This window comes from Magallana gigas, chromosome 10 (assembly GCF_963853765.1).
Source record: "Magallana gigas chromosome 10, xbMagGiga1.1, whole genome shotgun sequence".
NCBI lineage: Eukaryota > Metazoa > Mollusca > Bivalvia > Ostreida > Ostreidae > Magallana > Magallana gigas.
Window position 1 is genome coordinate 4,511,042 of NC_088862.1, and position 14,988 is coordinate 4,526,029.

At 35.1% G+C, this 14,988-nt stretch overlaps 2 protein-coding genes across 8 annotated transcripts in view; one reads left to right on the forward strand and one right to left on the reverse strand.

Annotated features, from left to right (window-relative positions):
* Positions 1-5,381: 5,381 nt before the first annotated feature.
* Positions 5,382-7,741, reverse strand: LOC136272491 (uncharacterized). The gene is made up of 3 exons (XM_066074119.1): positions 7,360-7,741; positions 6,901-7,061; positions 5,382-6,643 (listed from the first exon to the last, which is right to left on the reverse strand). Exons 1-3 carry the CDS (start codon positions 7,632-7,634, stop codon positions 5,475-5,477), a joined length of 1,605 nt encoding a protein of 534 aa, XP_065930191.1. The 5' UTR covers positions 7,635-7,741; the 3' UTR covers positions 5,382-5,474.
* A 5,947-nt stretch (positions 7,742-13,688) lies between these two features.
* The window catches only part of LOC105328901 (potassium voltage-gated channel subfamily H member 6), a 51,172-nt gene continuing 49,872 nt past the window's right edge, over positions 13,689-14,988 (forward strand). For 2 of the 7 annotated variants that reach the window (XM_034454317.2, XM_066074291.1), the window contains exon 1: positions 13,689-14,236. In XM_034454317.2, coding sequence (XP_034310208.2) covers positions 14,161-14,236 — 76 coding nt within the window. In that variant the 5' untranslated portion in view covers positions 13,689-14,160. Of the gene's footprint in view, positions 14,237-14,280; positions 14,379-14,988 lie in introns of those variants that run through there. The other 5 variants (XM_066074294.1, XM_066074292.1, XM_034454321.2 and 2 more) reach the window with 3 other exon arrangements.

A 14,988-nucleotide genomic window follows, 5' to 3' on the forward strand; every position in this document is an offset into this window, starting at 1 on the left:
GGGAAACATTTTAAAGCAATGAATCTGAAGAATTTTGTACTGTGAATTTTCAGACAGCAATGTCCGGTTTAATTTTGAATCACATCAGCTTGCGGTTTTATCGCCGTTTTGGTTTATTGTCCATTTCCGGAAATAGTTCTTGGGTGACAAAACTTTATTTTCTCATACAAGCCCCTAAATCCCGTCATGTCATGAAAGCATTCTCAGACAGTGTGACCATACACAATGTATTCATTTGAGCCTATTGTGCACGATAAAAAAATCGCCTTCAAATCCTGTTACATTTGATTCACAGGCACGTAGCATCGTTTTTGAAAGAGGGTAGGGGGCAGACTCATCCAAAAAATCTTGACAAGCAAAAAAAAAAGGGGGAAAAAAGGTTAGTTTACAAAATCCTGAAAATCCTAATCCGTGTGTGTGTGTGGGGGGGGGGGGGGTATACTTCAGCTAAAATTTATTTTACATGGTCCCAAAAAAGGGGGGGGGCAGCCCACCTGCCCCCTCCTCCTGATACTACAATAAAATGGGGAAAAATTATTCTGTGCATGAGCTAGCCTGGTTCCTGTGCGTAATGGGTAGCTCAGGGAACCAGGCTAGCACCTAAGTTCAAAGGCGCTGTAATATGTAACGTTGTAGGTAAACAGTACCAAAACAAAGAATTCCTTTTAAAGAAATGATCGGCATGTGATATGAACTATCAGTATTATGAAATAAGTTAATGTTACGCCGAAACTACAACAGGCATCAAATAGCATAATTTGCAATGTTTTAATGTTTTCCGAATACACAGTAGTCTGTCCTCCATGAGTTTCACTTTGTATAACTTTTCCTAACTCTATAACCTTTATATTTATTAAATGTTTAATGTTATTTTTGTCCTCATGTACCATGTGCTTGAAATGGTTTTGAGCGAATAAATGAACTTGAACTTGAACTTGGTAGCTTAACTTTACTTTAATAGTTGGCGAGGCTAGAGTACTTCCCCTGAAAATTTTTGAGCATTTAAGTATGATTGAATAATTATGTGACTGTATATAATATATGATTGAATAATTATGTCACTGTATAAAAGTTAAAATCTCAAGAACAATGCATCAAAGTGTGAAATTAATTTACACAAAGCTGTCACTGCATAGTTAAACAAACTAGTGCGAAGCGTAATGTGTGCGCAAATAGTAGAATTCGCCGAATGCCTGATACTATACATGCAATCTTCATTAATATAGATCATAGTATGAACCCTTTAAATTCTGAGATAAAATGTCAGGGCTATACATATACGTAATACAACGCACAAATTTAGTGGTTAAAAGCAGGGGGCTAGAGTCGGTGGAATCTCTTATAATCTTAAGGCTTTCACGTTTTGTTGGAAACACATGCATATGCATGGTCTACGTATTGCAGTCCTTTTCTAAAGGACAGCAACTTGTTTATAGATATGTCAGCAAAATAATGTAACGTTCAATGAAGACAATGAATAAATAATTTTTCAAAATCCCTAGTTCTTTGCATCGAACTTATTTCACTGGAAAAAAAACATATAATTGTAAAATTTGTATAGCCTGGAAATAAATACGTTGCGGAAACAGGGTTTATACAACCCGGGGTAAACCCCCGTACACTCTTGATTGGACCTGGATAACTAATAATATAAATAATATGTAATCTATTGACCGGCCCCAGATGACCAGGTAACGAATGATTAAATCAATATATGTTCCAAGTTTTTCGTTCTATCACATTTCATATGAATCGCATGAGAGAGAGAGAGAGAGAGAGAGATTGAATCAATATATAGCGAACATTCCAACTTTTCCTTTTTCACACTAGCTCTAACTTTTTCCTTCTATGCGGAAATATCAAGTTTACAGGAACGAAGAAAATATTACAGAATTTTGTAACGGGAAAATCTGACATCTTTTATCCTTTAGAAAATTCTCAGAACCCGACCCTCAACCATTTTTTAATCATCTGGGTACTTGTACTTTAAAACATGAATTTATAGAGTGGTCATCCACACACCTGGGATATGTTCTGAATACAAGCCATTCTTTTTAATTACTTTAATGCTATATATGGATTTATAGCTTATTTTCGACTTGAAAATACCCAAAGTAGTAAAAAGTCCAATATAAATTTGGAGGGGGGATAAATCAATTTTTCAAATACTGCACTTCATAAAAATAATAGTCTCTACACTATTAAAACCCGGTAGACCAAAGCTACACCCTTTGCGTTACAGATATAGACGCCGAACTTACATTGTAAGCGATGTAAACTGTTTCACAATGCGATAATACCGCCATGTTGTGACGCACTGTCGTAAAAATAGAAGTCACGGGGGGGGGGGGGGGGGTGGATCCTTAAAGCAGAACAAGAGCAGAACAAGAGAAAAACTGTCAATGTGACAGCAGACCGGGTTAAGATCGAGTATCCAAAATCCATTCGTGGACCCTAAATTGATAAACAATACCTACATTTATATATTCAGAGAAAAGGGGTTCTCTTTCTCCAACTATTTTGCATAAAAAAATGACGAAGTTCAACAGCTTGTATTTTTGGCATAAATTATCAAAAATCAAAATCCAAGTAATATGCACATCCCTGATATATGTACATGTACAATTGATCTGCACTGATCTGCAAAACAAAAATATTTTATCCTGAAAACTGTAGGAGGAGTTACCCGTACAATAGGGGTACCCTATATGCAATATTCTGTCCAAACAATGTCTAAGTTCAATAGTTATGTGAATATGCACACTCTCTTGAAAACGTTATACCGACAATTAGAGGTACCATATGTGCAATATTATTTTTTAAATTAAAAGGGGGAGGCTTTAATACGCCGGTTTCGAGATAGGAACTCTCTTGTTTAGGAGGCGCAAATAACACGCGAGTTGAAGCGGAGGTGGGACACATCGTCAACGTAAACAATAGAAACGCGGCGAAAAAAGCAATGTCTTTAAACGTAGATTTAATGTTAAAACCGCAACTTAAATTGTTTTTAATTGAACGAGGAATGACTGTCAGTGACTATAGCGTCCATCAACTTCGGGAATTGGCTAAGAAAGCGATAGATTTGAAATTACCGGTGTTAAAAGCTCCGGATGACACCAAAGAATTTCTGCGCCAGAGAAGTCGTATAATTATTGATGGAGAAGTTGTTGAATTTCCGTTTATAACATCCCCAGAACTCAATAAATGGACTGATGATTTGAGACACGTTCCCGTTTTCTGTCAGGCCGATTTATTTGTTTATTTATTATCAAAAGCGAACACCGGGTGGTCTCCTGCACGTCTACAAAATTACAAGTCCGAACGCGGTTATAGATTGTATCAGTCTAATCACATTCACTCTGTGAAGTGTCATGAGTTATCCCACAACTACATCTATGTAAAATCACTCTGTATTAGAGAAACCTCTCAATCTGCTGATCCATACAGGACCTGGTGCCTGCTAAATCGTGTTGATGGTAGTTGTACATCTGCTGGCTGTGAATGCACTGGGTAACTTGTGTTCAATTTTATAATTATGAATAATTCTCCACATAATTATAATAACCACTGATACTACAGAAGAAAGTAAACTTTATGTTCAGAATCATGATAACAATTTATTATTGCCACAATTTTATGACTGCTTAATACATATACACTACAAACATTGTAGCAAGTAATTATTTAAATGCAAAATAATTAAAAATACCACTGAAGGCTACATACATACATTAGAGGTAATATTAAAATTTTTAAAAAGTTATATGGCACCAGTTTTGAGCAGTCGGCAGAAACACATGTAAAATTTACTGAGACATTTTTAAAACATGAATACAAATGACAATGAAAAGTCAGGAAAATGTACTGTAAGATAAAATATTTGCATCATTGAGATACATGTATATCAATTTTATAATAATTTAATTGTAATCTTTTTATTAAGAGATGATGGTGGATGTAAACATGTTGTGGCCCTATTGTTCAGTTTGTCACTGTGGTCAGAGAGGCATATTGATAGGAACACTGAAACATGTACTGACAGAAAATGCATTTGGGATGTACCTCGTAAAGAATCAAAACCCAAACTGCTGGATGAAATTGAACAGTCAACTGAGCAAACCCGTATTCTTCCATTTGAACATTGTTTTGACCCTACCATCGTTAATCAAAATAATCCTGATATTGATGAAATGCTTTTAGATTTAGTGAAAGGGTTTGACACTCAAATTATTGAAGTTCTTGACATGAACATTGATAATAATAATGATCAAAATGTACCCAAAACTCTTCCACAATGTATTGCAAATTTTGATCCAAATGGAAACATATCAATTTTTGACTACCTATTAACATGCTTTGATGAATCAGATTGTACTGAAATCAACAGGCTTACTGACCAACAATCTGAGTCAGTTTATTGGTATGAATACAGATGTGGCAGAATTACATCTTCTGTCATGCACAATGTTTGTAACTATAAAGGAAATGACCCAAACAACTATATTGTAAAGCAAATATTGAGTAATGACTGTACATCATTTTCAACACCTGCCACTATCTATGGTAAGGAAAGAGAAGTTTTGGCAAGAAATTTATATGAGAAAAAGTATGTCTCTGAACACAAAAGTGGTAAAGTAAAAACCACAGGTCTTATTGTTAATCCTAATGTACCATTCCTAGGTGCTTCACCTGATGGAATTTTGCAGTGTAAGTGTTGTGGAACAGGAGTACTCGAGATAAAATGTCCATACAAATTTAGAAATTACACTTTAGATCAGATTTTCAATGAAAATTATCATATTCAATGTGATGAGAATGGGTGTATGAAATTGAAAGAGAACTCTAATTGGTACACACAAATACAAACACAGATGGCTGTGGCAAATGTACAGTGGTGTGATTTTGTAGTGTATTTGGAAGGTGGTGTCAAAATTGGAAAACATCAAATTTACAGTGAAAGAATATTTTTTGATCCATTACTTTGGAATTCATTGTTAAAAAAATCAAAGATATTTTTTGAGAATTTTGTACAACCAAAATTGCAAAAAAAGTAATTAGTGTGTATTGTTATGTTAGGATTAATGTGTAAAGTCTCTTAATCAGAGAGAAATTAGACTCATGTTGCAAATATTTTATGAACAATTATTAACTAGCAAAACACAATTATATCTGTATCATGATTGATAAAGTACTTTGATTAAGTACTTAAAAATGCTAATACTATGTTTTGATTATTTATCTAGTTGAAAAATATTTACTGCATGACTATATATATATAGATACATGTATATATATATATATATATATATATATATATATATATATATATATATATATATATATATATAAATGTTAAACATTGCAGGAAAAATTGAAATCAAAGTGCACAAATATTGGTGCATGCTTTTCCAATTAACAAGTCATTATATAACTCTAAATAAACTGATCCTTGAAAAAGAAGAACATAAGGACTTCTACTTTCTCACTAGAGTTGGCATTAAGTTACAAAGAAATGCTGAAACTTTAATCATTTGATTAATAATTGGTTTAAGTGACCATGGAATTACGTTTCCTATAAGCCTAAATAACTTAAGTCTCTGTATAGCCCTCTCTACGTGAATTCTAAGTTTGGCTATCTTGCGCGTCTGCTTTATTTCATTAACATTAAGGCGTTTCTTTTTCCCCCATGGACACTTTCTGGTAAAAGGAGGAATATTCAGGGTGGCTTTCTTATCAGTGAGCAGATCTCTTATTGTAAAACCTCGGTCAGCCATTATGTCATCACCCTCTTCCACAAAATTTAAAAACCCTGAATCTTCTGTAATAAATCTATCAGACACATTGCCACCATAAAGTTTTGATACAAAAGTAAAATTCCCTGCTGGTGAAATAGCTAGCAAACATTTTGCTGTGTTTTTAGACTTATATGTACTATATGTAGCTGCTTGAGCAGTTGGAGACCTAGGTCGTTGTAAAAAAAATTCAGTACAATCTATAATTGCACGTGTATTAGGGTACTGCTTTCTAAAGGACACTGGCATATACTTTTTTACTTGTCTCCGAGATGGCCATCTCAAAAAGTTTCCAAATGTATTTGACATAAAAGTTATCCAAGTAATAAAAATCTGGGATACCCTACTTTTAGATACACCAAACAGATCAGCAATACAAAACTCAAATAATCCTAAACGTAAGCGAACAAGTGAAAGAATAAATTCCTGATAAAAAGATAATTTTCTTGATGGACCAGGTTTTCCATGTCTGTTCCTCTGGTAATTTTTCTCCTGAGCACTGGGTGGACCTGACCAGTATTTTAATGCAGAACACTTGGCAGCTAAAATATTGAAAATACCCAATAGCATAGCAAGTGGCGGTAACCCTGTGTACAACTTAACATTCTCATCATTTTTGGTAACAGTCTCAATAAAACATTCTCTTAAAAGAGTGGTCTTGTCATCAAGTTTTGCTTTAAGTTGGTGGATTTGATCAGACATTATGTTGATATCATTCATGGTCGTGTCCGTTTGCACTGCTGTATCCTGGACGTTCACATCAGTAGAACCTGGTGATGTACCAGCAGCATAAACATGATCGAGGAAGGGAGGATTTGTAATACATTCCACTTTCTTCACATGCGTCACACCTGAAAATTTTTTATAATGAGATTAAATTAAATAAAGTGATACAGCGGGTTATAATCAATGAATGGTCACACTATTTCTAATTCTTTAAAACTTGAAGCTTAAATTTAGAGTTGAATAAATAATTATATCAAAAGTCAGATATGAAAATATGAAGTTTTTTCCTACTCATTTTTATTGCAATTTAAAAAATTAAACGACAGTTAAAATATGTATGATAACAGGCTAGAAAGCATGTTTTTGATTAATAAGTAATTACCCTCAGATCTATCATGACTGGTGTTGATTTCATATTCCTCAGCAACGTAGGGGATGTTGTCTTCTTCATAATGATGAAGAGGTATGTCACTATTGCTTTCTGTTGAAGTTTCTTCCTCATCACTGATATCATCTGGCATCTGGATAGAGTTGCTTGTTTTCCTGTTAAATCAATTTCATTTTAGAAAAGGGCTAGGTTTTTTAACAATCAAGAGTTAAATACATGTAATAGTGTTAAACATATTTTCACATTAACAAGCAAAAAAATCGTTAACATTTGACGCGAAAATAGCTGAATTTATATTCATGACACTCATCACATTCTATAGATAATCAATGAGCTTGAAAGAAATCATAAACTTTTATAGATGAAAAGAAAGAACTGTCGTCTGCTCATTAAGTTTGCCAATATTCAACAGTCAATATTATATTATTATGAGGCATTCATTAACAAATATACCTAGTATAAGACGATTTTTTGAAATTGTTGTATGGAAATAATGTCGGAGTATTTGAGCCGGGCTCAAAATGGCAAGAACAAATTCTTGTATATTTGTTTGGCACCCAAGACTTCTCCCGTCTGATGAGCCTTATCCACTGGTTTCTTCTCCTTTGGTCCGACTTTTTAGGCAATGAATAAAAAGTTACATCTTTCATGTGTGGATGTTTATCCAAATCTTGAAGTTTTCTTGTCGAAGATGTGCATTCTGGCACGCAGCAATGATAGACCGGCATAGTTGTCAATATAAACAAATCTGTCCCACCTTCCGGTTTACTCCGAGACAAAATTTACCTCCGCGCGCGAAGAGCTACGTCAAGGGAGGCTATCTCGAAACAGACGTATTCGAGTGCGCATGACTGTGCGTCTTTTTTTTTTTATTTTCGTGCACTCGTTGTTGCGAAGTTGCGTTTTTCTTTTGTACTGGGTTTTTATAAATCAACGAAAGAGAGATCCATGTGGCCAAAAAATTTTGGCGCTTTCCCGGCATGCAAATTCCAACTTTAAAAATTGATAAATTTTGAGACAACCCCCAATGGAATCGGGATGGTAATGAATGATTTTCTTATCCTAATCTAACTAGTTAATAAGATGAAATAAAACTTCGTGCAGGAAATGTCATCAAAATATCTAGGGTATAAAAAATAATATCTCGATCTCGTTTGACCAATATGAGTTTTATAATCCTGGAGACCATTCTCACTTCGCGCCTGGACGCATACTCACATCCCCCCCCCGGGGGGGGGGGGGGGGGGGGCAGCACCGCCTCTTGTGAAAAGGAGAACACTTGACGTTCCTGAGGAAGTGAATATGAGTTTTAGATAAATTAGGTTTTTAAAAAATTTGACTGCATGAGGAATCATAGATGACGTCATCATCACTGGACCTATATATAACCTTGTTCAACTTTTTTTTTAATTCAATGCGATAAAAAAAAATGCATAGTGGTGATAACTATACATGTCCAAATCATATTTTTACAGTAAAATCAAAACAGCTGCATATTCTTTTATGATTTGTGGAAAAGTAAATTTGAACCAAGATCAAATGAACTCCATTCTAGATAGTGTAGATTTCGAAATGTTCAATATACGTGGTACCCAATGATTTCGGTTTCGAATATGAATTAAGAAACTGGATTTTATTGTGTGTGGTTTTTTTTTTTTTTAAATATGCTTATTTTAAGATTACCATTACATTGTGAACTTGATAAAAAAAAATTTTGAAAAACTAATGTTTCTTACTGCTTCAATTGTTGATCGTTGATCGCTGTTTGTGAGAGACAATATCTGCGCAGCATTATTTGTCAGATATAAATTGCCATTATTGGAAAAGAATTAGCATCATGAATATAAGCCCTCAGTTTGTATAAATGTTCAAAAGTAAACGTATATACATGTATATAAACATCTCTGAAATATGACAAATATTTACAGATTTTGGCATCATCATTTTGCAAGAAATTTAAACGGGAGTGCTTTAATTACTCTACCTACACCTTACTCTCGTCATTATAATGTTATTATTGATTCTAACTAATGAGGTTCTATCTCTTATATATATATAAAGCTGGACCATGTTTGCAGCAGTCGGTCAACGGAGTGACGCAGGTAATCAAAAAATGAAGGATGAAAAATTACTGACATCTAATTTTATTCACATTGCACTTGTTCAAGAGTGAACACCTTTCATTACATTTAATCGTTCTGAAAGAGCATAACATTTGCTAGGTTTAATGATTAATTTTGAGGAAATTTGGAATTTGACATTGCAGAAATTAACAAAAATATATATAGGAGTGTTTTCTCTTAGTTTTTACGTATTATGTAAACGAGTTGTCGTTCGTAGAACACAACTCCTCCTGGGAAAAAAATCGTGTGTACCATTGGAACCCTGGACCCACGCATCTACTAAACAGAGAGAGAGAGAGAGAATATATATATGATCTAGTTTCGGTGTATTGGAAACGATGAAGAAGGAGGGGTGTGTGAAAAACCCAGGGAGTTCCTGATATAGTGCGCATTGAATTGATTGGTATGGAGTTTGGCCGGGAATGGTGTGATCTACTCGATGTGGCACTGATTTGCGACCTTGATATACATATGTACATGTATGTACATGCAGTTATATTCATATAAAATAAAATGTCAGCCAATCTTGGCCAAGATTTACCTCGGTTTGTATGTATTTTGATTGACACTTTCCACGTTTATTCAGCCGAGCCAATCCTTTTTCTTTTTTCTTTTACAACTTATAGAATGTAGATTTGTCAATTCTTTTATAACGGTGCATGTATATTCTGAATTTTATTTCGTTTTTCGTCTACTTTTTGTCAAACATCTTTTAACAAATTTTAATAGTTTATCTTTCAAAATTTCATTTGATTCGATGCCAATTTATAATTCGGCATATTCAATGCTACGAATGTAGCATTTCTCTCAGCTTCATTTTCTATTTCCATTTAAAAATAGACTCTTGAAGGAGTCACCCCCCCCCCCCCCCCCTCGCCAACTTTTTGGATCATTTAAAATAAAATTTACTGAAATTATCGACATTTACATAAGATTAAAGAGTTGGGAACTGAGTCCCCCCCCCCTTCTTCCCCACACATCTACACTCAACGAATTTGGATTTTAAAAATTGCCAATTATGGGGGGTGTTTTTTGATTTTCTCTTGGTCAAGATTTCGGATTAGTCTGCTCCTTTCGATCAAAAACGATGTCAAGTGCGCCTGCCGAAAGTTGCACAGCGCCGTCCATACATGTATATATCCGAAGACGCCTGGCCATACATCCAAAAAGGTCCACGACGCATTGGAGGAAAAAAAAAACACTCAACGATGCACCGTCACATCACGCCAACGCGCTAACACAACAACTGTGTATGCACACAACAAACCATTGCACAATGACAACATCACGCCGTTGTGCTGTTGACAATTCAACCTCGTACAACGCGCTATCGCGCAAACATAACTTTGCACAAAACGCCGACGGACTATCACACAACGCCTCACTTCTACTAGGCTTGCTTTCGCGCTGTCGCGCAGTTATACGCGTTTTCACAACGCGCCGTTGCCACAATACGTAATCGCGTTATAAAATACACAGCAACGACATGTTCGTTTTTTTTAAGACGACGGGCACAATTCAAGATTTTGCACCTTTGCGCAGAACTCCGTGCATATGCTATGAATATGACTGTCATAATTACGTACATCAGAATAAGAGAAAATAATAAAATTTTCATTCCACTTAACATAATTTGTGATGCCGAAATATTTTAAGAGGAGAAAATTTAAGAGAAAAGTCCGAATTTTCTCTGTTTGCGACAAGTCCGTTATATTTCCACGGTTAATAAATCCTAAAACGCCCAAAGGCAGTTTTATAGTGTTATTTATCTGGTAGATATTGAATTTATATCTTAACCTAACAATATTTATGTATATATAGCAGTAAGGCAATAAATAATTATGTCCTTTTCCAATGATATTTCTGAAGAAAAAATGAGAACCATGCAGCTTTGACACAACCCCTAAAAATTATTAGGTCGATTACCTACATTTTTTTCTGTTCATCGGTAAGCTAAGTGAGTTCTTAATATTGCAATTTAATTAGAGTAAAAAAAAACTACTGCAGAATCTTTTATACCACACCCCAGAAAATTCCCATTACAGTACTTTCTTTTATATCTGAGGATTTTCGTTCCCAAATTATTAAAAGCTCCCAGTAAAATAAGGAAGTCGATAATAATGTAATTTTTTTTAATTTTTACTCGCCATTAACTGATTTATATTATCTAAAAATTTGAATAAAAAATCCATTGTGGAAATAATTGGATCCGCCGTCCTTAAAAGAAGTTGTATTAGCGCGTTGGCGTGTTGTACGTGTCAAAAGAGCGATGGCGAGTTGTGTGCAGTTGTGTTAACGCAATAGCGAGTTATGTGATGTTAATTAAGTAGTGCTATATGGAAAGTTGTGCTAAGCTATGTCAGCGCAGTGGTGAGTTGTGTTAAATTATGTAAGCGTAGTGGCGTATTGTGTTAACTTTTGTTAATAAGTGCTGGGGCAGGTTGAGTGAAGTTGTGTAAGCGCAACGATGAGTAGGGTTTAAGCCAAATTAAGCCAATTAAGCTGTGTAAGTTAAATGGCGAGTTATGAACAGTTGAACAGTTTGAACAGTTTATTTTATCTCTTTGGTCGTAATTTACAACATAGAGAATATTACAAACATATATACACAACATACAATTTATGCGTGAGTAGAGAAAAAAATAAACGATTATAATATGGTTCTCTACAAAATATATATGAAGTATAAATGTACAATTTTTTTATGTATATAAATAAATAGGAATTTAATAACCAGGAGGTTTAGCCTTCTCGTTAACAATACTTATAAATTTACATAACTTGCTTTATAAGCTCACATTGTTTGAGGGGAAAAGCTCGTTAAGTTTAAAAATATTTGGTCTAAAAAGATAAAATTTTGGTATATACTTTTCTCTTTCGTTTTTCAACACAGTGCAACACAAAATATAGTGAAATTCATCTCCAATGTCTCTTTTACATAAATTACATAACCTGTTACTTCTTTCTGTGTCATTCCATCTACCAGTTTGAATAGGTAATCTATATATGGTTTGAAGTTCGAAATCTAGCTAAAACTTGTTTCATATAATTACTTAAATTACAATTAACATACGGTTGACATCTAGTGTGAAGTGGTGTTAGCTCAAGTTCAAGTTCAAGTTCAGTTTATTCGCTCAGACCAAATAATTTGGTACAAGAGGAACATATATATAATACATACAAATACAAATCGTCAGAAGTACAGACAAACAGGTACATTTTCATACAGGGAAAAAATATAAATAAAAAAGAACAGACAACACAATGGCGAGTTGTGTGAGGTTGTGTTATGATTAGCGCTATTTAAGTTGTGCTACATGTAATTAGCGCTATAGCGAGTTACGTGAAGTTTAAGCGCGTTGGCGTAATGTGTGCACATAAAAATTTAATGCAAATATGTTATTGTACCTCACATGTCATGTACCACTGTATGTTAATGGTTTGAGAGAATAAATTAAATTGAATTGTGAAGTTGTGTTAGCGCTATGGTGAGTTGTTTGAAGTATAAGTGCAATGGCAAGTTGTGTAAATTAGCTGTGTTAGCGCGATGGCGTGTTGTGTAACTAAATGACTACCTGTTTTGTGACAGGACTTTTTATTTCAACAGAATGCGCTGTTGGACTTCTGCATTTGTCCTATCCAGGAATCATAAGAAACCGGGTCTGCTGCATGTTCGCAGGTTCCCGACAATGTTTGCTGCAAGGTGCTAGTTATAGTCGAAGTCTAATATTGATACTATTTCAGGCTAGCACCGGTATACAATGCCTGCACGATCTGTCACTCTGGTCGGATTATTAAAATTAATTTCATGTAACAGTCTGCAATGTCCAATCAATTATCGCTTTGAAAAACGATACGTTTACAATATGATTAAACTACATCGGTAATATATCTGTACACGCAATCTGTCATTCGGTAGCTCAAATTACTCTCTTTTTCTCTCTCTCAATCACTTCGTTTAGTTAATCTCTCTCTCTCTCTCTCTCTCTTTTTCTCTCCCTCTCGTGAATGCTAAATGTGCTAAAGGTGCTGATAATTTATTTGCAAATGTGACCAAATGGATTCTACTTAATTTCAAATTGCTCTGTCTATCATTAAGGCAGAAATTGTAAAAAGATCGAGAGAACGAGGACAGGATGGGAGTGAAAGACGGGGAATGTTTTCTTACGTAATAAGAAAGTCGGCATTTTCTTAGACAATGAATATATCCAATGTTTATATTGGTTATGTAAAAGTTACTTCAGGGAATCGATTCTGTTGTTTATTAATTAGCCTAAAGAATTAAAATACCCAACCGTATTTTTGTTTTCAAATCTTGGCTACAAAGGGGTAACAAAGTGGTTTTTTAAGTGTTTGTGTAAGATTATTATATACATTTGTATGTACAGTGTAAAATAATATTTTTTTAAAAAATCGTAATCGAGAAATAATTATATATCTTTGTAGATAGTGTTTTTTAAGCATGTATTTATGTATGGTGGGACTCTTGTTAGAGGAACCCACATCATTTAGAAATCAAATTTTGCACGCGCTTGAGACAACGCGAGAGAGAGAGAACGAGAGAGAGAGAGAGAGAGAGAGAGAGAGAGAGAGGCTGTGGAGAGCAGCTCTATACATCGATCGGAAGTGGCTCTGTGTAGATCGATATCTCCCTTTACAAAACAAACCGCTGCTGTACAGGCGCGCTTCTATATGTAGCGACCTGGAAGTGATCAGACATTAAAATCATACGGCACCGACACCCACGGCTCTATCTCTCCCTCCCTCCCCCTCTGGCTCACCAGATGGAATAACGTGTCTCAATTCCCGCGAGAGAACCCCCGAGGGCGGTGAAAGCAGGGCCGATATTTGGAGGGAAAAAGTTGCAGTGGTGCATGCTTTGTATGGTTCGATTTTTTTCTTCCTCACATTTTTACATTTTGTAAACACGTTCGGATGATATTGTCAGCATCTTGACTTTCTTGTGAACGTGTGTGCGTGGGAGTGTGTACAAAAAACACGCGCGCTCTGGTCGTGATTTGTTAAAGAAGAAAAATATATATACATAATCCAAAATCTCGCTACCATGGGATAAAGAAAGACGTTCAACTGAGCTGCTGGATTCAGCGATTGCACCCTAGGAGCTTTCAGAATGCCTGTCAGGAGAGGGCATGTGGCCCCACCAAATATCTTCATTGACACCATAATCCGGAAATTTGACGGTCAAAGTAAGTGGGGTTTTGTCAAATAGAATAACACTTTCATTCATTCAATGCTAAAAGACGTATCCCATGTACATGTGCATTGAATGATTGATTTAAAGTCAAAGAAGAAACTATAGTGTATCAATTTGTTTTTGGGCAGAGCCAGGTAACTTAACAAATATTAGTTAAGGAAGAATTAAGGGAGTTTTTAGAGTATGGAAGGTTGTTAAGTGGCTATATATGGCACTCCTACCCCCCCCCCTCCCATTTCAAATAATCATTGAAGACATGTAACGTGAATTTTTTTCTGGTTAAACCCTTGACTTGAAAAAAGTATATAGATAACACATTGACCTGATATCAAGTTCAATTCAGTTGTCACCGATAAAATGACCTAATGCACGGTTCAAGAATTTTTTTTGGTGGGGGGGGGGGGGGTCACTTTACCAGAGGATGTCCGATGTCATTTATGGAAATCTTAATATGTAACTTTAAATCATTTATTTTTTTTGTGTGGTGGTGGGGGGGGGGGGGGGGCTTAGACCAACCCAACAATCTTTGATCCATGCATGTAGTGTCCATGTCTATGTCTATACCTGATACCAATTAAAACATGCTTTACTTCTTTGAGAAGAAGCCTGATGAACACTGAATGAATTTGCTGAGTCATTATTAGAAGGGACCGCTTTTAGATAGCTTGAAAAAATCCTTTTGATGATTAGCTGATTCTAATTATCCTCGTATAAGATTTTACCTTTTAATAAAATTTTCTTGTG

Excerpts from the sequence above, each read along its gene's own strand:
- LOC136272491 (XM_066074119.1), bottom strand. The coding sequence starts at position 7,634 with ATGCCGGTCTATCATTGCTGCGTGCCAGAATGCACATCTTCGACAAGA. Across the intron at positions 7,062-7,359 it reads AAAAAATCGTCTTATACTAG|GAAAACAAGCAACTCTATCC; the intron begins GTATATTTGTTA and ends TTGATTTAACAG. Across the intron at positions 6,644-6,900 it reads CAGTCATGATAGATCTGAGG|GTGTGACGCATGTGAAGAAA; the intron begins GTAATTACTTAT and ends AAAAATTTTCAG.